Raw genomic sequence first — 26438 nt, 5'->3', positions numbered from 1 at the left:
CTAGAGATACAAGACATACCATATTGCAACTATTAGAAAATTAAGGAAAACTGACCTAACGTTCCAGGAGTTTATGTTGACCTTTCTGGACAAACTGCAGCAGCAAGTAACCAAAGTAAAACTGAAAAGAAACTTAGAGTTCCTTTGTCATCTTTCCTCATCTTCAGGTTTTTAAGATACTTGCCAAACTGGGCAGGAAAAATTTCTATCGAACTTACTCCAAGCAAAAATAACTTAGTCATTGCACCAACACAAGACCCATTCACTCTTACAGATACAGCTGGTGGAGCTGCCAGCATACCATTTGGAAAATGGTGCAAAGACAAAGTTGACTAGACTTTGGTTTCTCAAACTTCAACAATGAAGTAAACTACTACTTCTCAGGAACAGCAGACAACAATACTGCTTGGACCCAGTTAAGTTCACATGCGAAAAGTTTGAATGCAAGAGAATAGAAAGCAGACTTGCAGTCTATATGTTGGACCCAGATATTTCAAATGCTTTAGCTGCCAAATATATTGCAGTTCCATTATGTTCACTATACACCAATATCTGTCAAAGACTTTGCAGGTGAAGTTGGAAACCAAAGTGCTGACCCAGGTGCAAGAAACAGATATTGCTTTAACAACTGCAATGAAACATGCAGATACTATGTTTGTTCTTTTCAGACGAACTATAGGTGTCCAAAGGTGCGTTTAGCACAGCGCTCTATATGAACTATTAAAGGAATATATGCTGATTTATAAATATATAATAAAAATATGAATATATGTATATGATGAGTATGTTGTATTTTGGCGCCATGCCGGGATATAAAATGAATTTTGAGACAAGAGGCGGTTTCGCGTGGAAATTTTGGCGGGATTTTTTTCATTTTTTTAATGAATCATAAAGAAAACATCCTCGCTCTTGCAAAAAAATGCAAAGACTGTAAAAAATCTACGAGACATTGGTAAAATGCTTCGGTATGGATGCTCCTAGCTATTCACTGTAACGTATCATGTTAGGATGTATCACTTCATGAACAAAAAGGCGCCCATCATAAAAATTGACAAAAAATCGCCGGATCAAAGAAAAATCAAAGCAATTCTTCAAGCGCTAGATGAAACCAAGAGCATCACTCAGAAGGATAGAGGAGATGACAAAGATACCACGTACAACAGTCAGTTATTATCTGCACAATTATTTGAACTACAAACTAGCGTATACACGTTGGGTTCCGCACAACCTTAATTCAGTTCAAAAAAATCTAGAGTCCAATCTTCGAAAGAGCTCCCTCTATATGGGTGCGTATCAATCCAAGAAGTTTCGCTTTTTAGTAACAGGGACGAGTCTTGGTTTCAATATGCAACAGAAGCCAAAATCATGTGGATCCCGAAGGATGAAAATCCGCAAACATTCCCGAAGAAAAAAATTGACACACCAATGATGATGTTGTCGGTTTTTGGCGTGAATGACATCATCGCAATTGATATTCTTCAAAAACCTAATACGATGGAATGCTCAGTATCTAATTGACAATGTTCTTACTCAAATTATCAATTCTGATGAGTTTGAGAAATCCAAACAACAAAACAAAAGTTTGCAATTCATTTTGATAATTCAAGAGTTCACAAAAGTCATAAGGTAATGAATTACTTGGTGGAAAACAATGTCAAAGTTGTTCCAAACCCAATTTATTCACCTGATATTGCACCCTCTGACTTTTATTTATTCGGCACGCTAAAAAAGAGAGCTGAAGGACGCGAATTCGCGAGTCCAGATGATCTTGAAAATTTTGTAAGAGAGCAATTTGAGCAATTTTCTTATGATGATTTAAAGCGTGTCTTTGAAGCCTGGATCGATCGCTGCGAACGCGTGATTGAATCCAATGGTGATTATATTTAAATAAACTTTATATATATGTAACTTGTTTATTTCTATTCGCAGTATTCAGGTTTGTGCTAAACACACCTTTGGACACCCTATATAAATGACTATTCTTGTTTCTACAACCCCGGTATTAAATATCATATAAACATAGATGGCAAATATTATCCAAGAGAAGAATATTCTACAGTTGAGGATATGAGGTCATACAACTTGACATTAGATGCTATGAACTTTAACAACAACTTCACAACAACCATTAACCCTGAAATGCAAAGTTCTATTATGCCATATGTGAAAGTATGGACTCATACAGGAGGTCAAAAAACTCAATATACAAATGGAGACCGTTCAAACTTTTGGCTTGGCATTCCATTTGCTGACTCAGAAGACTTTATGGGTGGTATTTCAACTGTTGGTACAGTTCAAATACAATATACTGGTGACAGAGACGGTCCAGATGAATTGAAAGCAAAGAAGTTTACAAAACCAATAGCACTTTTCACGGAAGATGCTCTTTTGAAGATTCGTTCGATGAAACCTGCTGGGGCTCCTCAGATTGGCATAACGACAGCTTCCATCGAGCAGATTTTGGCAGCAGGTCAGTAAGTTGTTCTTGAACTGACTTCTCTCCGTCAAATATTGACAGTACGCCAGTTTTGACATAAAATTGTATTATAAACTTACCTTTAGAAATATCGGTCAGTTTTGTTGTTATATTTTTGTCTGCTTCAAGAACTTTCACCATTTCAGTTATACCAACTTTCTTTGCTTTATGGAAATATTTTGGTTCAGCAAAGACTGCTATTCTATAACATTTTCCATTGTTTGTATAAAGAACTATTCTGTCAATGTATTTGTATTGTTTGTGTGTGTAAACTTTGTTCTGCTTCAATTCGAAGAGATACTCGAATACGTCCATCTTTTTATTCTAAGTAAAATGTCATTTCCGAAAAATAGAAGCGTGAGTGTTTCAAAAGGTTTAATGGCGGTGGCAGATGTGAAGTTAAATTCACCAACTCAAACAAACAGTCAAAGTGTTATTGTCAATGTCAAAGACAGAGATGTTGAAGTGGGGAAACCATACGAAGACCAAGATGGTATAACAATTGTTCCTGTAAAAGAACAACCAACATACCCTGAAGTTAGCAGAGACTTAAGTTCTGTTGCAGATATTCGAAATGACTACCAACAACTGAAAGACAAACTTCAAACTCAGGAGAAGATTTGTCAAGCTTTAGGTATAATGTTAAACTTGGTCGAACACAACCCTGTAAAAGTGAACTCATATGTCATTGCACCTCATGAAGTTTTGAAAGAACTATTGAAACTTTTGACAGAGGCAGACGATATAAACATCAAAGAAATAGAACCCGACATTAGTTGCTGTGGTGTTTCATATAATGTCATTGACAAGATATACGTTATGAAAGGAGGTGAAACGTTGAACTTAAAATATAGTTTCCCAGACGTTATAAAAATATTTGACGACCACAACATTTCATTAAAATTTATTTGCTAAGTAAATGGCAGAAGACACAATGGTTTATACTATTACGACTAAAAACCCTGAGTCATATAATTCTATAACAACAAACTTACAAAGTCCTCAAGGACGATATTGTAAACTAACCTTAAACACAATGACGACTAAAGCCTGTTTTGCTCTTTTGACACCAGAAGATTTTATTGTTGTGAATGGTAAAAAATACTCCTTTGAAGATACTTACTCAGATATACCACCAACAGGTTTTGTTGACTTATTTAATACTTTAAGGACGAGTGTAACATGTGCTGCAACTAGAGCAGGTTTCATTATGTTTGGATGTCCGACTGAGTTTACTATAAACAATATGAGCTATAATACAAAACTTATATCTGGTTTTTACTACCAACAGTTTCCTATAACAGGAAAAGGTGTCATACAAGGAATGTCTGTTCCATTGACTTTAAGTACACCTATTTTATATATTGTTTCAAACTTAGGTTCAAAGTGTTATTCGAATGTCGACAGAAACTACTATGACCAAAAGATACTTATGCGTATAAATAACACATTCTCTGCTGGTTTGCCTATTGTTCATTCGAATGCAGAGTTTTCAGCTTTAGTAAACTCAAACACTTTAGCAAACATAAACTTAACCTTAGTTGACGCAAACTTTGTTCCTGTAAAACTTTTATGTCCTATGTATTTGTCAATGACGGCAGAAAGTTTCGAATTGGAAGATGCAACTGGTGAAAGTATTGTATTACAAGAACAACTTCAACAACAAATAGCTCAAGAACAACAAATAGTCAAGAACAACAAATGCAACAAATAGCTCAAGAATAAAAAAAAATATTTTTTTTATTTTTATAAAAATGTACAGAATAGATGTTTCAGATTTTTATGACTTCCAAGCATTCAGAAATATGTGTCCATTTAGAGACTATAACAAAGCAGTCGAGAATTTGAAACGTTTAGTCATTTATGTCGACTCTGCCCCAGAATGTTATGTTATGAAAGAATGGGATGTTGTCTTTAACAAACCAAGAGCAACAATAGTTTCAGAACAAGAATGTAAACAGAAACTTAAGAAAATAAAAGTCGTACAAGTTGGCATGAAGATGTTAGATGCTTGGGATATCTTATTGTCAAAGTTAGAAGATTTTTCAGTTCGAGGTATAAAGTTCTATACACCTTCTCCAAACTTCTATTCTATCTTCACTGGATATAAATACGAACAAGTAGAATGGAAAGAAATATTATAGAAGCTTGGTTAGACCATGTCAAAGAAATTATATGCAATGGAAACGAAAAGGTTTATGAGTATATCTTATGTTGGTTTGCAAACATCTTACAACATCCAAGTGCTAAGAATGAAACTGCTCTCATTATAATTGGAAAACAAGGAACTGGTAAGAACACTTTCTTTACAGATATCTTATGCAAACTGTTAGAAGGTTATTCGAACCCTAATATGACAAACTTAGAAAACATCTGCGGTAAATTTAACTCTTCAATAGAGAATATGAAACTTATAGTTTGCAATGAACTTCAAAGTATAGATACAACAAAAGTTTTAACTCAGATGCTTTGAAGAGTCTTATAACAGACAAAGTTGGAGTTGTTGAAAGAAAATATAAAGACCAAAGAGTTTGTGAAAATGTTGCAAATTTCATTATGGTTTCAAACAATGCTGTTCCGATGAAGTTAGAAAGTTCTGACAGAAGATATGTAGTTGTCAGAACGTCAGAAGCTCATATGCAAGATACAGAATATTTTGACGACTTAGCAGAAACTTTGACATCTGACTTTTACAACCACTTGTTCTCATATTTCATGACATTAGATATTTCAAAGTTCAATCCAAGACAAATTCCACATACCGAAGAGAGACAAACATTGTTAGAAGCAAACAAGAGTGTATATGAACTGTTCATAGATGAAACTGACTTTGAGTGTTTAGATGAAAGGTCATTGTACGATTCGTATAAACAATATTGTCAAGAGTATGGTTATATGACAGCGTCTAAACGAACATTCTTGGCAAATGTCAAAAGTCTTTTAGATGTTCAGAATGGTGTATATACAAAGAAAAATTTTTCTGAGTAAATTTTAAAAAAAAATATTTTTTTTATCCGATAGAAAAGATGACAAAATTCATCTCAGTAAACAAGTACATGTCAGGACTTAAAGAAGAACTAGACCCATTCACATATTTGAATGTTTACTTCTACCATTTTGAAAAGTCTTCATTCAGCAAAGTTTGGAACATCGAACCAGTTAAGTTTGCTATTGTGACTAAAAATGGTGCGAAATTTGAAGACTTAGACATAGAAGGTTTGTTAGCAGTCAAAGAAAGTTTTGACAGAAGGTTCTCAAAACTCGAAGAAGGCAAAGCATACAAACTTGTTATACCTTATGAACCAAAGAAAGCAGACGACTATGAATATTATGAGTCTAAAGTTGTAGAAGTTCAAGGTAAATTGGGTAAAAAGATTTTAGAGTCTAAGCCAGTGTTTGCTCCTAAAGAGGAAGAGAACATTGACATTGACCCAGAAATGTTCTAAAAATAAAATTTTATTTTTACATGTCAAATTTCTTTTTCTCTGGAACTGGTTCTTTCTTCTCTTCTTCTACTTTCTTTTCTTTCTTTTCTCTCTTCTTCTTTTCTGGTGGAGTTATGTCAAACTTCTCAGAACCATATTTTTGTAAAAGTTCTTTGTCCTTTAATAGCTCTTCTATTCTGTTTTCTATTTCATCTTCAAGAACAGTGCATGTGTCTTCTTTGCATTCTAAGAAGTTTTGTTGGACTTCATCTCTCCAAGAGGCGTCATCTCTGTCAACAAGTCTGTCATTGACAAATTTTAAGACTTCTCTGCTTAATGTTTTATGGTTCTTGTCATATTCCCAGAAACAGAACTTTAGAACAAATTCACCTTTCTTGTTTACACTATGTAAGATTTTATGGTCGACAGATGTTTTGCTGTCGAAAAGCTTGTCTCGAATATAGATAGCGAAATCGCTAGACATTTTCTAAAAGATAAAAATTTTAATTTTTCTAAAAATATGTTAGAAAAAAAGTTTGCTGACATTGACAAAAAATTTGAGAATGTTTTAAACAAGAACAAGAGGAAGTTGGAAAATGCTCAGATAAAACCCATACATGACAAGTTCTTATTTGCTCAGAATGGTATAACAGGTCTAATTGCACCGCCTGGGTCGGGTAAGACTTTCACTTATCTTAAAATGGCTGCACAACAACAAGAACTAGATGAGAAGAACCCATTCTATGAGTTAGTTGTCATTTGTAGTACTTCTGGTCAATTTGACCAAACCGTCAATTCGTTCAAAGATATTATAAAGAAGTCTAAGTTAGTATGTATAAAAGACTCTGAGTTGTTAGATTGGATAAAGAAGTACCAAAGAAGAGTTTTGAAGTACAATGCTATAAATGAGTATATAAATTCGAAGTTTAAAGACCCAAATGAGGAAATGCAGAGAATATTAGAGAAGAAACACTTCAGAAACAAACAGAAAGAGATAGAATACATTTCGAAGAAATTGCAATCTTACGATTGGAAAACGTACCCTCATAGATGTCTTCTTATCTTAGATGACTTTGCTTCTCATCCTTTGTTAAAGAACAGAGAACAAGACATGTGTCGAATTCTTAAGAAGCTCAGACACTTTAACATCTCAGTTGTCATTTGTGTACAGACAGCCAAGAGTTTAAGTAAGGATGTAAAGAGAATACTTACTGACATTGTACTTTTCCCCGGATTGTCCGAAGACGATTTCATGGAACTTATGAAAGAGTCCATGGCAGGTAAGTTTGACAGACATGAACTATGGGAGAAGTACAAAGTCATACAAGACCCTCATACTTCTTTCAGAATTCACATCTACGCAAACAAAGTTCAAATTGTAAAAAGTCAAGCGTAAAAAATGTAAGTGTTTGGTCTTAGTCTGTTGTGGTTCTGCAGCTTTCGGTTCTTCTGGCTTTGGAATGGACTCGGTTGGTGGTACGTCGGACATTCGTTTGTGTCCTGTCGGAAGGAAGAACTTTTCCTGTTGGAAGGAAAAACTTTTCCAGTTGTCGGGAAATTTTTTTCCAGTTGTCGGGAAATTTTTTTCCTGTCTGAAGGAAAAATTTTTTCTGTCGTTCGACCAAAAAGTTCTCAATTTTCGAAAATTTGAATGGTTTACGGACGAACAACAGGAAATTTTTTTCCAGTTGTCGGGAAATTTTTTTCCAGTTGTCGGGAAATTTTTTTCCAGTTGTCGGGAAATTTTTTTCCAGTTGGAAGGAAGAACTTGGAATGTCGGAAGGAAGAACTTGGAATGTCGGAAGGAAGGACTTGGAATGTCGGAAGGAAGAACTTGGAATGCCAGAAGGATTTGACAAGACAATTTACCTTATAGAGCTACCTGAGCCATCTGAAGTCAAGCTTGAAAAATAAATGGTTCATCTACTCTACTTGTTTGAAGTTGTCAAAATACTCTGTTATTTTTTCTTTCAGTAGCGGCAAATCTTCTTTGAATGTAAGTATTGTACAACCTTTAATATCATAGTGTGTTTGAGGTAACGTATCTTGAACTATTTGTTTCACATCTTCATTTGGGGTCATTGAAATCGGTAAGTTTTCGCGATAGAACCAATTTCTGTCAGATTTGTAAATCTTAGCAAGGTCGTAAAAGCTTTTGTTGTTTCTTCTGACTAAATGCAACATAACCATATCTCTGTCTTCTTCATTTTCCATCTCTTCAGTATAAATCATATACTTATAGTTCTTTTCCTTTCCTTTTGGTACCGAACGTGGTATTCTTTTCTGAAGGCTTTTGTCTTTTGCTTCAAGCTTGTTCTCTAGCTCTTCACGTTCTTGTCTATGAATTTCGTCAAGAAGTTTGTAAACATGCCATGCATAACGAGGAGAAGCCCATATTGCAACAGCATTTACTAAAAGTCTATGAACATACCAGCCTCTTAAATTTATTGGCAAATTTTTACGATTTTCATGTGTTTTATGCAAGACCGAAAAAAGTCGGTCTAGAGAAATTTCACTCAAAAGTTCTTGTGTGCTTTGGTTTCTGAACCAGTCGTCTGCGTGTTTAGTATCTGGTGCAAAACATGCTGTCAAAATACTTTGCATTTGGTACATATCGTCTTTGACCGAACGAATGAGACGTAACTGTTTGTTATACTGTATGTACTCATATTCTTCATTTATAGCTTCATGAACGATAGCAGTTGTTGTGTTCTCTGTTGTTGTCATATCTGTTCTTACATACAAAATAAAAAAAATATTTTTTTAAAAATTAGCGTTATTTCCTGACTTTCACAAAAGACCAAAAATAAACGCTTTACATGTATTTTTCAGCAACTTCGTCAAATAATTTTATAGCTTTACCTATCTCATCTACTTCAAACGTTTCTTTACCTTTCGTGGGAGCACCATACATTTTCTCAAACTTTTCAAGTAGTTCTGTTTCAGCAGCTCTCATATCGTTAACAAACACAACCTTAACTCTATTGACTATACTGTCATATCTTTTAGTTATATTATATGTTCTTCCTATCTTATATCTTTTTGTGTTGAAGTCCTTCGGTTTCTGAACGATGTAAAGTAAGCCCTCACTGCAACGTTCAGTATCGAATGAACCATATGTTATGAAGTTATATCCAACAACTGGGTCTAACCATAACAAAACTATTGGTATAAGACTTTTGTCTATAAGATATGCTCTTGTTCCATGAAATGCTACTGATATCATAAGCTCAGGATTTCTTGTCAAAATTTTCTGACTAGAAGCATTTTTAACCCAGTCGTGGGATGTTTTCTTTCCAGATGGAGATATAATGTCTGACAAAGAATATTTCTTGTATTTCTTTGAGTATCTTACGTTTAAATCACCTATTCGAACCACTTTGGTGTCATTGTCTATCTTTCTAACTGTTTCAAACTCAATGTTTGTCATTTTCTGTTTCTTACATACAAAATAAAAAAAATATTTTTTAAAAAACTAACTTTATTTTTTCTATTTTGTATCTTAAGGAAATTCATGAAATTTGGTCATTTTTTCACGATTTTCATGAGTTTTATGCAAGACCAAAAAAAATCTAAATCGCAATTTTTTACGATTTTCATGTATAAAAGATATGATTTCAGGGATTTTTTTACGAAGTGTTAAAGTTCTCTTCGTAAAAAAATAACAGTTATATAATGAAATTTGGTCATTTTTTCGGCAAAAATATATTTTAGGGTAGATGGTTAGATCTCACCTCTTTTCTCACCTCTTTTTTCACCTCTTGAATTTTCATGAGGGTCACCAGGTCCCTCGGTCCCTCGGTCCCTCGGTCAACTAACATCTTTTTGAAAATGGTGACAACATGACATTTTGACAACAGTCCAGGAAATAAACTTCTTCGTATATGTTTTGTCATGATTTCATCGAAATGAGTGTAAATGTTTTGTCATGACTTCATCGAAATGAGTGTAAATCAGACAAAAATATATTTTATGTTAGAAGGTGAGATCTCACCTGTTTTCTCACCTCTTTTCTAACATGGTCTAAAACACACAAAACTCATGAAATTTTATACAGAATTCAATAAAAATATATTTTAGGTGAAGAGGTGAGATCTCACCTGTTTTCTCACCTCTTTTCTCACCTGTTTTTTTCACAAGCGTTTTACATGAATTGTACGATGTATATTTGAAATCCTAAACAATTTCGTAGCTTCTATTTCTTCTGTCAGTATGTCAAAAGTTTTAACTATGCCGAAAGTTTCTTTATATTTCTTCTTGACGTCAGATAGAAGGAAATCTTCTGCTGTTGGATAGTTTTTGTTCAGAAATTCTAACATGTCCATTTTATCTTCTGCTGGCTTCTCTGCTTCTGTCTTTAAGTCTGCATAGTCGTTTCGCATACGTTCTATCTCTTTGACGGAGTAGTTATATTTCCTCATTGCTGCTTTACATTTAGAACATTGTGGGTTCATTTTAGCATTGTACATTGAAATTTGTCCTGCTAAAACAACTAAAGCGTCAATTGCTCTCTTCATCTCAAACATAGCGGGTCTTATCTGTTCGTTCCATACTTTACATCTTCTATCTTTATCTCTTATCTGCCATACACATTCAGCAACTAACGAAACAAAGTTGTCGTAGGTCTTAAACTCCCCAGATTTATATATGTCAGAGATGTTCTTATATACCATGTCGCAGTCTTTGTCCATGACTTTGTGGTTGCAATGAAATCCTAGAAACTCATAGTTTACCTTACGTATGAACTTCTTTATTTCTACTGAGTCGGTTGGTCTGACTTCAATTTCATCGAATTCAGGAATAGTAAGCTTTTGTTGTTGTATTTCAGGAAGTTTAGGCAAATGGTCAATAATATCCTCCATTTCGTAAAGATATTGTTCATTTGTTTCATCTTTTGCACAACAGTCTAAATCTCCTTGGAGAAGTTCTTGCTTTATCTTCTGGATTTCTGTTTCGAAAGTATATGAAGAAGGAATGAAGCTTTTCATCTCTACTAACATAGATGTTGGGTTCATGACTAAAGAGTTTGGTGAAGTTGTTGCTAACATGTTCTTACAATAAAAATAAAAAATATTTTTTTAAAAAAACTAACTTTATTTTTTATGTTTTTTGTGAAAGTGTCAAAATTCATGAAATTTCAAGAGTTTTCTACGATGTTAGAAAAAATGTTAGAAAACATGTTAGATCTAACATTCTAACATAAAATATATTTTTTGGTGGTACGTCGGACATTGTTCTGAAACAGTACAAATATTGTTCTGAAACAGTACAAATATTGTTCTGAAACAGTACAAATATTGTTCTGAAACAGTACAAATATTGTTCTGAAACAGTACAAATATTGTTCTGAAACAGTACAAATATTGTTCTGAAACAGTACAAATATTGTTCTGATTCAGAACAAATATTGTTCTGAAACAGAAAATTTTTCTCACAAATTGAGAGCTTTGACGGGAAATATTGTTCTGAATCAGAACAAATATTGTTCTGAAACAGAACAAGTATTGTTCTGAAACAGTACAAATATTGTTCTGAAACAGTACAAGACTAGTTCTGAAACAGAACAAGTATTGTTCTGAAACAGAACAATGGACAACATCGAGCCATTAGATGAGGCAATTTACCTTATAGAGATAAATGAAGTTGTTAAGCAGTACTTGGGCAAGGACAAAGCCAACAAGTCCCTCGGCTTCTGGTTGTCTGGAAGAGGTGCCTTGAATCTCGAGACTTCGACTGGAATTCCAATTCAAATACCAGACGGGACAGCCTACGACGACATAAAGGAGATGAAGAAAGAAGCTCTTCTCAAGTTCTTTGCAAAGCGCCCATGGATACTACTTCCAAACAGAGAGAACCCTTTCCCAAGAATGAACCAAATTCTCCGAGGACTCTTACACTTCTCTGGTCAACCATTCTACATAACTACAGAAGGCGACATCCAACCAGTTCAGTAAACATCTCATTTTAACTCACTTTTTTTCTATCTTAAGGAAATTCATGAAAATTCAACGGGTGAGAAAAGAGGTGAGAAAAGAGGTGAGATCTCACCTCTTCACCTAAATTATATTTTTGGTGTAAATTTCATGATTTTCGAGAGTTTTAGACCATGTTAGAAAAGAGGTGAGAAAACAGGTGAGATCTCACCTCTTCACCTAAAATATATTTTTGGTTCATTTACACTCGTTACGATGAAGAAGTCTTGACATTTTCCCGACTGTTGTCAAAATGTCATGTTGTCACCATTTTCAAAAAGATGTTAGTTGACCGAGGGACCGAGGGACCGAGGGACCCCCTCAGTAAACATCTCATTTTAACTCACTTTTTTTCTATCTTAAGGAAATTCATGAAAATTCAACGGGTGAAAAAACAGGTGAGAAAAGAGGTGAGATCTCACCACTTCACCTAAAATATATTTTTCAATACTTTTTCAGCACTTTTCCGTAGTTGTATATGAAAGACAATTCGAGATAAAAGTCATAGTACAATGGTATTATATGTTGCACACCATTTGTTGTGAACCAAACTTGAAAGTCAGAGAAACTGTTACTAGGTGGTTCGTAGAATTTAGAAGCAAAGTCATAAACGTCCTTACCAATACATAGAAAACTATTGTTGCTTGAACTGAAACTTGCATGACACATAACATTTTGAGGGTCAAACACGTTTCTATAAACTGTCAAATCTGCTGGTGGAAGTATAAATTTAAATGGACCATCTGGTGGTAATGGTTCGTTCTGGTTTAGTAACCGAAGAAATTGTGCCCAAGAACGTTGTGTCTACTTTCCAAAATAAAAACTCTGTATCTCTTGGAGGGTTAATTTCAATCTTTTGAAATGAAACGGTTGAGTTCATCTTGTCATATTCTAGTTTCAGATAGTATGTTCCATTTAGTAAAGAGTCGTATTTTTCTTGAAATTCCCAATAGTATTTGTTCATTTGAGTTTGAAAGTCATTTAGAGTTTTCTCAAGACTTTCGTCTGAACGAACTGTAAAGATCCTCATTTCATCAAATTTGTCTATAAGACCATCAGAACCTTTATACTGCCCATGAAAATATACTGCGAACATAAACGCGTTAGTTCTATTTGAAAACAAAACTCTTCTAAATCCTATTGCCTTTGCATCTGAAGGACTTTGAAGCCAACGAATTGGATAGTCAAACCTGTATGAACTGGATGAAATTTCTTCATCTGAAATAGTCCTACCAGCATTTGTAAAGATATAGTCTAACGGTTTTGTATCTGCTACTTTTGTTCTTTGTTTTTCAACCTGAAGCATTTAATATATGTAAAAATATATGGTTTAAAAAACGTTTTTACTTCATATTTCTCATCTAACAAACATGTTGTCTGACTGCTTGAGGGTTAGGTTGGTACCATTCGAACTTGACACTTGCAATTCCTTCAATTGCATTCAAAATGTCTGAGTCGGAGTCAAACATTTGTTCTCTCTTTGTAGTCTTGAAAGCGTCAAGAAGTTTTGCAGCTGTTTGTTCATTGCCATGTGCATAGTATATATGACCGTCCAAATCTGTTACGGTTAGTCTGAGATTGTATCCTTTCTTATTTCCATCTTGAATTGCAGCAAGTACACCCATGAAGCCTTCTTTGTTCTTTCCTTCGTCAAAGTTTACTGTAAAGGTTCGACCAGATGTAATTTGACTTCTAACTTCACGATACTTCTCATATGCATATCTTGTTCTTTCCATGGGAGCATGTTTGTCTTCACCCTTCCCTTTTTTCCTTCTCAAAGGATGCAATTGTTCGTCATGTTTCCAGTAGAATCTGGCAAAGCCGTCGTGTCCTTCAACTTGAGGCTCACTAACATCGAAAGGCATGTCCATAAGACGTTCTTCTTCTAACCTCTCAAGTCTGTTTGGATAATTTGCGCGTGCTGTTTCCAAGTCCATCTCATAGGTCAGACCAGCCAGTTTGTCATAGACTTTTATGGGTCTTCCCTTCCTATATTTAAACTTCTTCGAAACTTTCCAACCATATCTTTCTAACTCTGCTTTTATTCTAGCAGACCTTCTGTCCATTCTATATGGGGGCATTTCTATAAAAATAAAAAAATATTTTTTCTCTTTACTTAACATAACCGCCTGCTGCCATAAGTCTTTGACGCCAACCCATACCAGCTAATGAAGGTTGACTTGGTTTAGTTTGGAAACTAAACTTTGGTTTTGGTTTATCTTCAGTTTTTGGTTTCTCTTCTTCTATCGGTTTTTCGTCACTTTTCGGTTCCGCTGACTTTACCTCACTTGCAGGAACAGTTGTGTCGTCAACATCTTCATAAATATCATATGCCATTTGTTTTTGTTTTCCTTTCAACTTTTTGTGTTTGTTGTAAAGTTTAGAATATTTCGACTCTAAGTCAATGAGATGTTCTATAATGAACTGTTGGTCAGTGAAGTAAACTTTTCCATCTGTTGTCTCGAAAGCTCCTTCAGACTTCAATATTTTATTTGTGAGAGTCTGTTTCTTTTTTGAGATACTTGCCGTTCCATTTTTATGAAAGTGACTTTGTAGTTAGGGTTTGTATTTCCAGACCTGGCACTTTCTATTATTGAATTTTTCTCTTCATCTGTAAGTTCTTTGACAGGTTTTGACAATGGTTCTGAACTTTTTGTTTGTGGTGTCAAATCTACCGTTTCAACTTCTTCGGTCATTTCATCTCAGTAAAAAATTTTAGTTTGGTTTGTTTTCAACTGGTTGTTGTTGTTTTTTAAAGTCGGTCTAAAACTTCCTGAGGTATAGGAAGAACTTGACAAACACGTTGTGTAACTGCTGGAAGCCGACAAATCCATCTTGAACTCATTTGTCTCAATGCTGTATTGTTCATTTCATCTCAGTAAAAAATTTTACATTCCCCACGTTTGAGGTGGTTGAGGTTGGTTATTGTTTACCCACTGTTGTGCATGGTTATATCCTCTGTTAAAGAATCTTTCACCTTGGTCCATATAGTGTCCTGCTTGGTTATAGTAGTCATTTGCTTTGTTATAATAGTTTCCTGCTTGTCTTCCTACATTGTCCATCCATCCTTGAACTTTTCCTCTTGTTTCAGGATTTGGAATAAGATTTGTTGCATCTCGTGCTACATCCCAACCTTTCTGTACAGTTTGTATAATAGGTTGTGCTTTCTCTTTCAGTATACCTAATGTACTCAAAATCTTCCTTCCAACTCCAAATACACCTCTGGCTATTGTCCCCACTGCGGGTAAAAATCTGGATGCAACTCCTGCTAACGCGCCAAATAAACCCATTTCTTATAGGATAAAAAATGACGAATCCAAACAAGGACCCCTATGTTTCTAAAGCGACAAAGAAAGCACTCATGGTAAAAATCTTTAGTTCAACACCAAATGCTTGGTTTATGGATATCTTGGAAAACATTCCGAGGTATAGAGAAGATGGACCACCATACTGGCTAATATTTGTCGGTCAAAACACAAGATACTGTGAAGCCATACCATTACAGTCCAAAAATATTTTAGATATCTTAGCAGCTTTGACAATATTCGTTGACAAATACCATCCAACAAAACTGACATCTGACTGTGAAAGTTCTTTCAAATCAGACGATGTAAAAAACTATCTGCGTTCAAAAAATGTAAACCAATATTTCATTGTCGACCAAAACCATTCTGCTCTTGGTGTCATTGACGGTTGTATAAAAATGTTAAGAGACTTAAACCAACCACAAGGTGGTGAAGCAAATGAAATGTCATATGACGACAAGTATAGACACTTCTCCATGGCAAAGATGAGACAAGTTTTAAATATTTACAATAACCGTAAACAAAAAGGTTTGGGAAACCACTCCCCCGAAGAAATGAAAAACAACCCTGACTTAGAGAAAGACTATATATTTAATAATTTAGTCAAAGAGACAAACAAGAAAGAATGCCGGGCTTCAAACTTCAGAAAGGTGACAAAGTAAAAATAGAAATACCCAAACGCGACCCATATGAAAATACTATTGACTATGACAACAATGGGAACCCGACAGGTACTCACATTCGTGTTCGTAAAAAATAGAAGAAAGTATACAAGAGAATATTATGAAGTTTTAGGCAAACATGGCAAATGTACAGACTGCAAGCAGAAGATAAAACTACTATTGCCAGACCTCGTTTCAAACTTGTCAAAGTTCAAGGTGGTATACTTTCAAAGACAGTTCCTAACAAATATAAGACAACTCCTGACGAATATGCTAAAGAAGTTGAAAATGACGACTAAGCAATTCTATACCATGCGTAAACTGTCATGTAAGGTGGCATGTAGTCTTTACCCAAGCCTGTTGGATTTGTTGTGAAAGTGTGTGAATGATTTCCTCCTGGTTCAGTTTGTCGAAAAGTCTTTTTTGCTGAATGGTTATAATCTGGAGATAAAACGTCATTGCCAGCTTCATACTCTGAGTTGTATAATGGATGGTCTCTTAATGAGTGACTATGGTCACCAGAAAAGTTTGTCGTTCCTGTATGAGTTGCGGTGGAAGGTTTGCTTCTTTAATTTTCTTCGAACCTCCTGCCGTCTTTGAATATCTAGCACAGTATAAGAATTTGTCTACAATCTGCTTCCATTCACCAAAACCAAGTACTGTTTCTGGTCTGGTAGAGTTCATTGACGTATAAATAGAGCCTATAGGATATAATGTTTTGAAGTATTTCCGTCTTTAATGTTTGAAGCTCTGTTTTGTCTGCTTTCTTCTCATATAAATCTTGAGCAGTGAATTTAACGTTATTTTCATCCTTCATGACATAAACATCTTTACATCTAATGTTTCTCATCGTCGTTATGTCGTCATCCGATGTTAAACCTTGTGGAAAGTTAGGAGGTTTCCAATATAATACATCCCCATCAGGTTCTTCAACCGTTCCTTCAATACTTTCTATACCAACAGTTGTAAAACTTGTATGTGTATGGTTCTTGTCTGCTTTCTTCTCTAACTCATCGTTAACATATGTTTTATCCGCTTTAAGGTCTAAACATCCTGAAACCCATCCTGTATCGGCTTTACTTTTTAAAATCTTCGATGTCCATTCATGGTACCAGTCAACCCTTTCTTTCATTTCGTTATCTTTTTCATCCACATATTCCTTATCTGCTTTCTTCTCTAACTTACTAGCCACACATGCTAACTCATCGTTAACATATGTTTTATCTGCTTTCTTTTCAAGGCTAACGTTTAAGTCTGTTATTTCAGATATAGAATGTGTATGTCCAACGGCACTTTTACTGTTTAAGGTTTCTTGTAAGTTTGTAATATTTGCAATGGTATGTATATGAGTCTTTTTAGAATATTCGTTTTCAGCTCTTGTCACTTCACTTGACATTTTATTGTCAACATATGTTTTGTCTGCTAGTTCAGGATGAGTATGTTCTTTTGTTGCATAAGCTTGTTAGCTCTTTCTTCTTCTTTTGCTATTGCATCGTCTACATATGTTTTGTCTGCTTTTTTCAACATGCTTTCAAAAGAAGTTCATTTATAGGTTTCTCGTTTAAAGTTCCTTTTGTTGGATTTATACAAACAGTATGGTTCTTATTGTCTTGAAACAGAAACTCATCTGTCATTGGGTTTAATGTCAGTTTTAAGTTTCCTTCTTTCAATGACTCAGATATCTTAGAATAGTTTGAAAAGTTTGTTGTGTTCTTATTTAGAGCTTGTATAATGAGTTGTCGGTTGTGTTGTATTTCTCTCATAGACGCTGTTTCATTTGACATTTTTATTCTAGATAAAATATGCTTTCAATAGAAAAAGAAAATTCAAGAGTTGCTACAACTAAACCATTAGATGAACTTTTTACGAATGTCGGTCAAAAGTTTGAGACAGAGACCGTAAAGCATGAAGGCTATCGTTTTGACTACCCGTTAAGATGGTTAAGAGACCCATCTGTCACAAAAGCTATTGGCTTTCGTAGAATGAAGTTCATTTCAGAAGCCATACATGGTTTCCCATTTACAGTCGGTTTTGAAGTTCGATACTATAACAAAGAAAAACGTATGTATGAGAAATTTGAACAGGGAAAACTTTTACAAGTTAGTTTGCTTGTAAACTTAGAAACAACTCTTCAAGCTTTTCAAGAAAAAATAAACGACATCTATATCGAATATGCAAACAGTATAACATTGACGAGGGAGAGTACCATCTCGATATTATATATGACAGGAAAAATGCAACTGTTAAAATCAATAGAATAGAAGACCTTGGAGAAAACGTTTATATTTCTACAAAATATAACAACTTGGCATGGTATAGATTTATGAGGATGTTAAATCAGCCTGCAGAATATCCAGTACACCCGGACTTTTATGAAGTCGAAAACCCTAATGGAACATATGAAAATGTTTTCGACTCAGATGCTATTATCGTTCATGCTTCATTTTCTGGTGCACAAAACTCTTTTTTATGCTTGGCAAATGACTTTTACGAAAAACCTACAAAGCTATATGAACCACCAAGTGGAAGTATTTCAGACTTTCAAGTATGGTTTACAACAGATGGAAGAAAGAGAATAATTCCATTATACCATGCGTTTTACTTAGAACTTAGTTTCATATACAACTACTATCGAACGGTAAAAATATAATTTTTTAATACGGTTGAGGTGTTGGATTTGGTTGCCAACTAGACTGTGGTGCAGGTTCAGGCTGTTGTATAACAGGAGCTTGTTCTTCTGGTTCAGGGTCTTTAGGTATAATACCAACGAACTGACCTACTCTTTTACCAATATTTTTGACTCCGTTCCAAATTCCTCTTCCTACGGTTTTTATTCCATTCCATATACCTCTTCCAACTCTTCTGAAGAAGTTTCCAATACTACTGAAGAAACCCATTTTACTATATGTAAAAATCTAATGTCCACCTAGTCTCTTACGTTTCCTGTTGAGTTCCATAGCATTCTTTAACTGGAGCTCATACATTCTGTTTCTCCTCTGGTAGAAAACATATTCTGGGTCAACTCCTGTGTTCGCGTCATCTGCATAAAGTTGTTTATATCCCACTTCAGGGTTTGTATAAAACTCTTTCCATCTCATATTTGCATACCATGGTGGCAAACCTAACGCAGCGTCATTTGACATGGCAGTTTGCATTTGTACATCTGTTGGCACTTGACCATAGTTTGCCATTGCAGTTTGTATTCTAACTTCATTTGGAATATTCTCTGGGTTTGGTTGTCCAGGTTGCTGTGCATTCGCTAAGTTCTGTGCGTCCATTTAATATTAGATCAAAATATCTCTTACGAGTACATATACTGAACATTTGCAGGCATTGGTTCATCTTCATATTCTCTGTACCTTTCTGCCACGTCAAATAAATAAATGACACAATGGAAAAAACCTAAAACAAGTAGTCCTATTTCAAACCACATTTACTTACTAGTAAAATTTCTTTGTTATGACACTTTCTCCAGTTTATAGGACCTCTCTCATATTCTATCTTGTCATATCTAAACTCATAGTCATGTATGTCCTCTAACCATCTCATAACGGTTTCCAAACCACTTTTATCGGATGTAAAGTAAAAGCATGGATGGTTATGTAAAACGTCTAAAGTTTCTAAAGAGTCTCTCAAAGTCCAGTCTACTTGGTATTGAAAATCCCATGTGTTATAGAACGGCGGGTCCACTATAAAGAAAACATTTTCCTTGTCTTTATATTTTTCATACAACTCTGTCCAACGACATCTCACAAACTCTATACCCTCAATATATTTTTCTATGTCCTCTTTGAAAACATTTGTATAGTTAAGATATAAAACTTTTGACATAAGTGTTTCAATGTCATGAACTCTTATAGCACCACTATATAATAGTCTAGCAGATATACTATCCCAGTCTATATATTCTGCTTTTTTCAAAACCTCTCTCACAATATTTTTCTTATCTAATGGTATACATTCCATCTTACCTATAGGTATCTTTTCTTTTAACTCTTTCAATATATTGTTTGTGTCTGGTATATGTTTGAGACGGTCCATATAGTTGTCGAAGTCATTGCATATAATCTTTGAGTCTGGGAATATTGTATGGCACAAATGGGATATATAGAAACTTCCACCGAACAAATCTACAAATGTTAGACCATTCGGTAGTTTCTTAAGTTCTCTCAATAGAATATCTTTACATCTACTCTTATTTCCAAAGAAGGGTAACGGTGGTTTTGTAAAATTCATTTATATATAATAATAAAAATGTTTTTTCCTGAAAAGTGACAGAAAAGTGACAAAACATGAAAACATATATAATTTGTGAAAAGCGAAACAAAAAAGTCAACGGCTGGTCGGCTGGGGTTCGGTCCTCCTCTTGGGTCTTGGGAAAAATTTCTTATGGGCTAGAGGGCACGAAGTGCCTGGAGGCCCATCCCAAGAAAAAAAAAACTTCAGGGCTAGAGGGCGCAACGCGCCTGGAGGCCCCACTACCTTTTTTTTTTTTTTTTTTTTTAACTATTATTTAATAAAGTTTAATTGCCAGGGTTCATCTAATTTTTTGATTTTTAATGTTTTATGAATTTTATTTATCATGTATATATCTAATGAAGATTATATATGTAGAAGATAAGTACCTTAATATGTACGTAAAAATTAATGAAATTTATTTTGAATGTAGAACCGAGCAATTTTCAAATTTTGTGCTTTTTTTGAATTTTCTCGATACCAGATAAGTTGTGTTGGCTAAATAATATATGGATACAATGTGTCTTATAGATGAATATATGCACAAAGTTTAAGAGGCCATTTTCTTTCAGAAACCGAGATTTGTGAATTTTTTCAAATTTTGTGCTTTTTTTGATATTGAAATTTCATTTCATTTTTTTGATGCATATCGATACACCATGCGAACTTAAAGAAAGGCTATCTTATATAGATGCTATGAAAGCAGTCATTGATAACGAATGCCATGCAGGTTGTCCATATCAATTAAAAAAAATCCAAATTTAGGGGGAACAAAATTAAAATTCAGGTGCAGTGCAGATAAATGTGAAGCATGTATCTCATTTCTAAAGGATGATGAAGAATATATCCTAACAGAATATAATGGAACACATAATCACAATCAAATCAAAGATGAGACAAAGAAATACCACACATTATCACAATGCTATCGTCGGGTACTTATTAATTTTATAAAACAGGGGGGTGATCCGAAAATGGCTCAAATTGAATGCGACAAAAAACTTGATCTGGATGATCCACTTAACAGGCCATCTTTTTTGAATGCATCTTCAGATCAAATGAAAACAATTCAGGAAAAAGGAAATAAAAAGATCAAAGGTATTCAAAAGTACGATGATAATCAATTCAAGTTAACTCAATTATTTAAGGGTATCAAAGAACAAGAGTCACCAAAAGATTTAATTTATTTCGATGTCGATAATTACAACAAACCAAAGAAATTAATCTTTTATTATGCTTCTTTCAAATTTCTGGACATAATCAAAATTGTGAAAGAGCATTTTATTGATGCAACCCATTCATTACTTGAATTTAAAATGTTGTTTTACATGATATCAGCCAAATTTCCAAATACACATGCATTCCCAATTTTTCAATTTGTCGTTTATCCAAACACTTCAGAAAATATTGCATTCTGTCTCAAGGCATTTTTTAACTGGGCAAAAGTAAAACCAAAATATTTTATGTCAGATTGTGCACAAGAAATCGAAAATGCGATTATCAACTCTTTTCCAGAAGTTATCCTTCATTGGTGTGCAGTTCATGTAATGAGGGCGTTCAGAAAAAATTTGAAAGATTATGCATTTGAGAGTTCAGACAAATTGATATTAGATACAAAAATGAACTATCTTGCATACGGCAGAAATGGCAAGAAAGAATGGATTGAACCAACGTTCAAAAAAATTCTGGAAATAGCCGAAAAATTCCCAGAATTTTCAAAATACATACAAAATCAATGGATATCAAACCAAGAAAGATGGACAGCCGCTGAAAGAGATGAAAATTTAGCTCTCACAAATAACATTTCAGAATCGATTAACAAAAAAATTAAATATTACTACTTTGGCGGAACAATTTTCATGAGATTTGATCGATTTGTGATGAAATTAATCGATTTTATCGTTCCTTCATTTTATTACAGAATTTCTCAAGATATAAGGCTCAGAGACAAAATTCCAAATCCGTTGCCATCTGAAAAAAAGCCAAAAAAGTCTACAATCAGACTGGATACAGAAAAATGTATAATGCTCACTGATAAAATTAAATCGTTAATAGTTAACTCATCAGCAAACTTAAATACGCTTCAATTGGGTTTAGATGACCTACTTGATAAAGTTGTCAAGGCAGCAAAGGTTCAAAAACGAATGACCCAGTATTTTTCGAAATTAAGTATCCCAATGGAAATCAAGCTTAGTATTCTCACGCAAATTACAGAATTTGGATGCAATACCCCTCAATTCATTGTTGAGAATGCCAAGTCTTTTCAAGATAAAATTATTACAGATTTCCACCTTCAAATTTATACAACATTATAAAAATTTATGAATAAAAACTTGATATAAAATAACATTTTTATTTTTACTAAGAAAAAAAGGTTTTTGATAATAAATTTATTTTATTTCGAAAAAGTAGCAATAATCGTAAAAGGGTATTGATAGGCTTGCTAAAGTAACTAATTTTAGCTGTCAAATACTTTTGTATTTTGAAGTAAATTAGTATAAATTTGTTTTTACTTTTATTTCGAAAAAGTAGCAATAATCGTAAAAGGGTATTGATAGGCTTGCTAAAGTAACTAATTTTAGCTGTCAAATACTTTTGTATTTTGAAGTAAATTAGTATAAATTTGTTTTTACTTTTATTTCGAAAAAGTAGCAATAATCGTAAAAGGGTATTGATAGGCTTGCTAAAGTAACTAATTTTAGCTGTCAAATACTTTTGTATTTTGAAGTAAATTAGTATAAATTTGTTTTTACTTTTATTTCGAAAAAGTAGCAATAATCGTAAAAGGGTATTGATAGGCTTGCTAAAGTAACTAATTTTAGCTGTCAAATACTTTTGTATTTTGAAGTAAATTAGTATAAATTTGTTTTTACTTTTATTTCGAAAAAGTAACAATAATCGTAAAAGGGTATTGATAGGCTTGCTAAAGTAACTAATTTTAGCTGTCAAATACTTTTGTATTTTGAAGTAAATTAGTATAAATTTAATATTATTTTAACTCCCTTTGAAAACCTCAATTTTCCATACAGAGGGAACGGGAATAGCATCCAATATTCCCTGAGAATGGTTGCGCATTCTCAGTTCCCTCTATATTTCGAACGAAGCTCTCATCGGTCTTTTTTTAATACTAAACGTTTTTTTCCCTGTCACTTTTAGCTAAAATTTGGGTTTGCCATTGATTAACATCAAAATATTATTAAATATGATTCAGAGACAAATGTTGTGTAATACATGAAAAAAAAAAAAAAAAAGGTAGTGGGGCCTCCAGGCGCGTTGCGCCCTCTAGCCCTGAAGTTTTTTTTTCTTGGGATGGGCCTCCAGGCGCGTTGCGCCCTCTAGCCCATAAAAAATTTTTGAGAGTCGTCGCCGTTGACTTTTTTTGTAGAGCACTCAAAATAGTATAACTTTGTCCGGACAAGTAAGGGTCTATCGTCGCTACAGGAAAAGTTACGGGCGTTCCAAGGAAGTATACTTTGAGAAGACTTTCCCCCTTATAGAATGAGATAGGACGGTTATTTTACAAAACTGACAACACTTTGACCGAGTAGTTTTTTGTGCTGAACAAAAAGTGTCATATAAACATCTGTCAAAAACCGCTTTTTAACTTCACTTAAAATGCCACGTAAGCTACGTAAGAATATACGTAAGAGGAAGAGAGCATTGAAACATCCAATAGTAAAACTGACACCACAACAACAGTTGCAACAACAAATGCTGAATGACCCCACTATGTTGCAACAAATGTCAAGCAACCCTATGCTCTTAAACCGAGTTATTGGTGCACAGAGTGGAGGTTTAAGAGCGGCACTTTTAGCGAAAATGGCAGGCTATGGTGGAGCTGCAGACGGAACAGCTTATAACCCTCAAAGTCAAATGAATTTGAGTTCACTCAAAAATCAAATAACAGATGTCAAAAAGTCAAACATAGACATACAGAAGCAAATAAGTGAAAACGAAAAGAAACTAGAATATGACAGACACACAAAGAAACTCAATGAGTTAAACGTAGAGAAAAAGAAGAAAGAAGAACAACTGAAAGAACTAAGTACAGAGGAATATGCGAAAAAAGTGTCAGAAAAAGCAGCAGAAGTAGCAAAAATGGAACAAGATGTTGTAAATTTGAAAAACCATACTACTCAATATAAAGTACTGAAAGATGAAGAGATAAAACAAAAAGCCCTGAAGACATATATGGATAGCGATGAGTATAAAAAAGAAGTTGAAGCAAATGTAAAGGCAGAAAAACTTTTACAGTTGCAAAACCAAACCGTACAGTATGAAAACTTAGCACAAGAAAGTAAAAATAACGACGCAGCCATGCAAAAGGCAATGAAAAGCGCAGAATATATAAAAGCTAACAATGACTGGTTAGATGCCCAAGCCAACGCTAAAGCAGCCCAGCTTATAGGGTCAATAAGGACAAAAATACAAGCGGATGAAGACAGTTCAAATGAAGCTTTAACAAATGCTGACTTTAAGAACGCCTTCGAAGCTCTTCATAGTAAGGTGAAACAAGTGAACGACTTCTCATCTGGAAAGAAACTGAAGTCTGAAGGTTTCGACAAAGAGTTAAAAGAAGTAGCACAAAATATAACGAAAATAACAGATGCAGCAACGAGACAGGCAGTTCAAAGTGCCTATGACGCCGTTAGAGCAACTGTTGTGGAAAGTCAAGAAAAAGAGTTACAACAGACCAAAACAGACCTAGTAAATGCTTTCTTAAAAACGAAAAGTCAGGTAGGACACTATGCTGCAGATGGAACATATGTGCCAGCTGGTGGAACTTATATACCAGCTGGTGGAACTTATATACTAGCTAGTGGAACTTATATACCACCAAACCCTCCAAGAGAAGCACCTGCACCAGGACTACCTAAAACATTTACATCGTCACATGGACACAGACACAGGCATGCACCAAAACCAACAGTTCAAAATCCAGCACCACAACAACAACCAGCACAACAACCACCTCCACAACCAGCACAGCAACCAACAGTTCAAAACCCTGCACAACAACAACCACAAACAGAGCAAGGACATAAAAGAAGTAGAGAACAAGGAAACCAAGATTTCTTAAAAATGCTTAAGAAGACTATGGTTACCCAGATACTCTTGACTTTAGTGACAGATATAAAGAAGCTATTAGAAAGTTCAAGGAAGGAAATACTGACCCGAACCTATTTAGCTTTATGGTTCAGCACCAAATGGGATATAATTTCAAACCTGGAAAATACAAGCTCGCTAAGGGATATGATTTAATAGCATATCATCCAAATGACATGACTGAATTTACTCCGAGATATTTGGTGTCAGAGCTAAATGACAATTCAACTCTCTTCATGAAACGCGTAAAAAATAAAGACGGAACGAAAGAAGAAAGGTTTATGAGTCCGGATGACTTAGATAGGGAATTGTTAAAACGGTCTCGGAATATATGAAATGCCAGCAGATGAGGTACAAGAAACTCCACAGGAAGAAGTTCAGATACAACCAGACATGGAAGAAATAGTTCAGCAACAACAGCTAGAAGAGCCTGAAGGAAACGAACAAGTCCCTCCTTTGGAAACTAACTTCACAGAACTAGATGAAGATTTGGAACAGCCGAAAAATCTTGACCCTCAACAAGAGTATGAGGTGAATATGGAATCTTTCCAAGAGTCTAAGAAAAATTCGGCTGACATGGTAGAAGAATATCGAAAAATGTTTGCCGACATACAAAGACTCCAACATCAGATGAAAATATTCAGCATAGAATGGAGAACTGAAAGAAAATGTACACAAATACAACAACCCTTTTTACTTACGAGCATATAACGTTCAATCTTTGGATGAACTCGGTGAAAATAAAAGGTTAAATTTCAACAAAACATATAGAAATGAAACATTGTTTAAAGTTCATTCAGAACCTAGCCAATATGGAAACAAACCTACTTTTGTTTCTGCAGACTATGGAACTACAATGAGATGGGGTCATAAAGCTAACCCGGATAGGTGGTTCATAAACTTACAACCACAATTCCAAGATGTTGTAGACGCAATGGAAGTGAATGGTGAACCAGATATAGCTGGTATTTTCAGCGCAGCTTTAATGCCATTGAAAGATATGAAACATGCAGATATTTTGAACCAGTATGAAATGAACATGGCTGATGGAAATATAACACCTGACGTTCTAAAACATTTATCTCAAAGAACTACACAGACCATAGAGATGGTATATTTGGTGAAGAGTTTAGAAGAGAGTTAGGGAGAGAGAAGGAAGAGAACCTATTGTACATGACCTTGCAAACGAAAGTTTGCAAAATGTCATAAAAACTTACTTTGCAGACAATGAACCGAGAAGGGATGAATATTTAAGA

General features: G+C 34.5%; 11 protein-coding genes and 14 pseudogenes across 25 annotated transcripts, besides 5 other annotated features; 14 read left to right on the top strand and 11 right to left on the bottom strand.

The window, feature by feature from the left end:
- Positions 1-238: 238 nt before the first annotated feature.
- On the top strand, positions 239-336 carry TVAGG3_1073510 (uncharacterized protein; the record flags this gene model as incomplete). The annotated part of the gene is made up of 1 exon (XM_051256460.1): positions 239-336. A coding segment is annotated over one exon (98 nt), but the record flags the coding sequence as incomplete, so codon positions are not given.
- A 342-nt stretch (positions 337-678) lies between these two features.
- Positions 679-705: a terminal%2Cinverted (terminal inverted repeat of Mariner transposon ID:TVAGG3_1073490).
- Positions 679-1967: a mobile genetic element.
- On the top strand, positions 770-1887 carry TVAGG3_1073500 (annotated as a pseudogene). The gene has a single exon. A coding segment is annotated over exon 1 (1118 nt).
- Positions 1968-17194: a mobile genetic element.
- Positions 2855-3391, top strand: TVAGG3_1073480 (protein of unknown function, DUF4106 family; the record flags this gene model as incomplete). The annotated part of the gene is made up of 1 exon (XM_051256459.1): positions 2855-3391. One exon carries the CDS (start codon positions 2855-2857, stop codon positions 3389-3391), a length of 537 nt encoding a protein of 178 aa, XP_051076336.1.
- Positions 3801-4767, top strand: TVAGG3_1073470 (annotated as a pseudogene). Its single transcript has one exon. A coding segment is annotated over exon 1 (967 nt).
- TVAGG3_1073460 (Poxvirus D5 protein-like family) lies at positions 5114-5464 on the top strand (the record flags this gene model as incomplete). The annotated part of the gene is made up of 1 exon (XM_051256458.1): positions 5114-5464. The coding sequence occupies one exon, from the start codon at positions 5114-5116 to the stop codon at positions 5462-5464; it is 351 nt and encodes a 116-aa protein (XP_051076335.1).
- On the top strand, positions 5533-5922 carry TVAGG3_1073450 (protein of unknown function, DUF4108 family; the record flags this gene model as incomplete). Its single annotated transcript, XM_051256457.1, has 1 exon — positions 5533-5922. The coding sequence occupies one exon, from the start codon at positions 5533-5535 to the stop codon at positions 5920-5922; it is 390 nt and encodes a 129-aa protein (XP_051076334.1).
- Positions 5939-6385, bottom strand: TVAGG3_1073440 (uncharacterized protein; the record flags this gene model as incomplete). The annotated part of the gene is made up of 1 exon (XM_051256456.1): positions 5939-6385. One exon carries the CDS (start codon positions 6383-6385, stop codon positions 5939-5941), a length of 447 nt encoding a protein of 148 aa, XP_051076333.1.
- Positions 7013-7297, top strand: TVAGG3_1073430 (protein of unknown function, DUF4106 family; the record flags this gene model as incomplete). The annotated part of the gene is made up of 1 exon (XM_051256455.1): positions 7013-7297. One exon carries the CDS (start codon positions 7013-7015, stop codon positions 7295-7297), a length of 285 nt encoding a protein of 94 aa, XP_051076332.1.
- On the bottom strand, positions 7943-8514 carry TVAGG3_1073420 (annotated as a pseudogene). The gene has a single exon. A coding segment is annotated over exon 1 (572 nt).
- On the bottom strand, positions 8742-9331 carry TVAGG3_1073410 (annotated as a pseudogene). Its single transcript has one exon. A coding segment is annotated over exon 1 (590 nt).
- Positions 10084-10949, bottom strand: TVAGG3_1073400 (annotated as a pseudogene). The gene has a single exon. A coding segment is annotated over exon 1 (866 nt).
- TVAGG3_1073390 (uncharacterized protein) lies at positions 11490-11855 on the top strand (the record flags this gene model as incomplete). Its single annotated transcript, XM_051256454.1, has 1 exon — positions 11490-11855. The coding sequence occupies one exon, from the start codon at positions 11490-11492 to the stop codon at positions 11853-11855; it is 366 nt and encodes a 121-aa protein (XP_051076331.1).
- On the bottom strand, positions 12318-13179 carry TVAGG3_1073380 (annotated as a pseudogene). Its single transcript has one exon. A coding segment is annotated over exon 1 (862 nt).
- TVAGG3_1073370 lies at positions 13311-13939 on the bottom strand (annotated as a pseudogene). Its single transcript has one exon. A coding segment is annotated over exon 1 (629 nt).
- Positions 13986-14569, bottom strand: TVAGG3_1073360 (annotated as a pseudogene). Its single transcript has one exon. A coding segment is annotated over exon 1 (584 nt).
- TVAGG3_1073350 (uncharacterized protein) lies at positions 14762-15163 on the bottom strand (the record flags this gene model as incomplete). The annotated part of the gene is made up of 1 exon (XM_051256453.1): positions 14762-15163. The coding sequence occupies one exon, from the start codon at positions 15161-15163 to the stop codon at positions 14762-14764; it is 402 nt and encodes a 133-aa protein (XP_051076330.1).
- Positions 15274-15828, top strand: TVAGG3_1073340 (annotated as a pseudogene). Its single transcript has one exon. A coding segment is annotated over exon 1 (555 nt).
- Positions 16136-16657, bottom strand: TVAGG3_1073330 (annotated as a pseudogene). Its single transcript has one exon. A coding segment is annotated over exon 1 (522 nt).
- A 448-nt stretch (positions 17195-17642) lies between the features above and the next one.
- TVAGG3_1073310 lies at positions 17643-18490 on the top strand (annotated as a pseudogene). Its single transcript has one exon. A coding segment is annotated over exon 1 (848 nt).
- Positions 18491-18494: 4 nt separating this feature from the next.
- On the bottom strand, positions 18495-18737 carry TVAGG3_1073300 (serine threonine-protein phosphatase family; the record flags this gene model as incomplete). Its single annotated transcript, XM_051256452.1, has 1 exon — positions 18495-18737. One exon carries the CDS (start codon positions 18735-18737, stop codon positions 18495-18497), a length of 243 nt encoding a protein of 80 aa, XP_051076329.1.
- Positions 18738-18755: 18 nt separating this feature from the next.
- TVAGG3_1073290 (uncharacterized protein) lies at positions 18756-19118 on the bottom strand (the record flags this gene model as incomplete). Its single annotated transcript, XM_051256451.1, has 1 exon — positions 18756-19118. The coding sequence occupies one exon, from the start codon at positions 19116-19118 to the stop codon at positions 18756-18758; it is 363 nt and encodes a 120-aa protein (XP_051076328.1).
- A 1226-nt stretch (positions 19119-20344) lies between these two features.
- Positions 20345-23250: a mobile genetic element.
- Positions 20796-21511, top strand: TVAGG3_1073280 (annotated as a pseudogene). The gene has a single exon. A coding segment is annotated over exon 1 (716 nt).
- TVAGG3_1073270 (MULE transposase domain-containing protein) lies at positions 21540-22391 on the top strand (the record flags this gene model as incomplete). The annotated part of the gene is made up of 1 exon (XM_001289745.2): positions 21540-22391. The coding sequence occupies one exon, from the start codon at positions 21540-21542 to the stop codon at positions 22389-22391; it is 852 nt and encodes a 283-aa protein (XP_001289746.2).
- Positions 23251-23691: 441 nt separating the features above from the next.
- On the top strand, positions 23692-24043 carry TVAGG3_1073250 (annotated as a pseudogene). The gene has a single exon. A coding segment is annotated over exon 1 (352 nt).
- A 224-nt stretch (positions 24044-24267) lies between these two features.
- TVAGG3_1073240 lies at positions 24268-25427 on the top strand (annotated as a pseudogene). The gene has a single exon. A coding segment is annotated over exon 1 (1160 nt).
- A 554-nt stretch (positions 25428-25981) lies between these two features.
- Positions 25982-26438: part of a mobile genetic element that runs on past the window's edge.

The sequence above is a fragment of the Trichomonas vaginalis genome (assembly GCF_026262505.1).
Source record: "Trichomonas vaginalis G3 chromosome Unknown ctg_99, whole genome shotgun sequence".
NCBI classification, from domain to species: domain Eukaryota; phylum Parabasalia; order Trichomonadida; family Trichomonadidae; genus Trichomonas; species Trichomonas vaginalis.
This window is presented reverse-complemented; position numbering and strand designations above follow the sequence as displayed.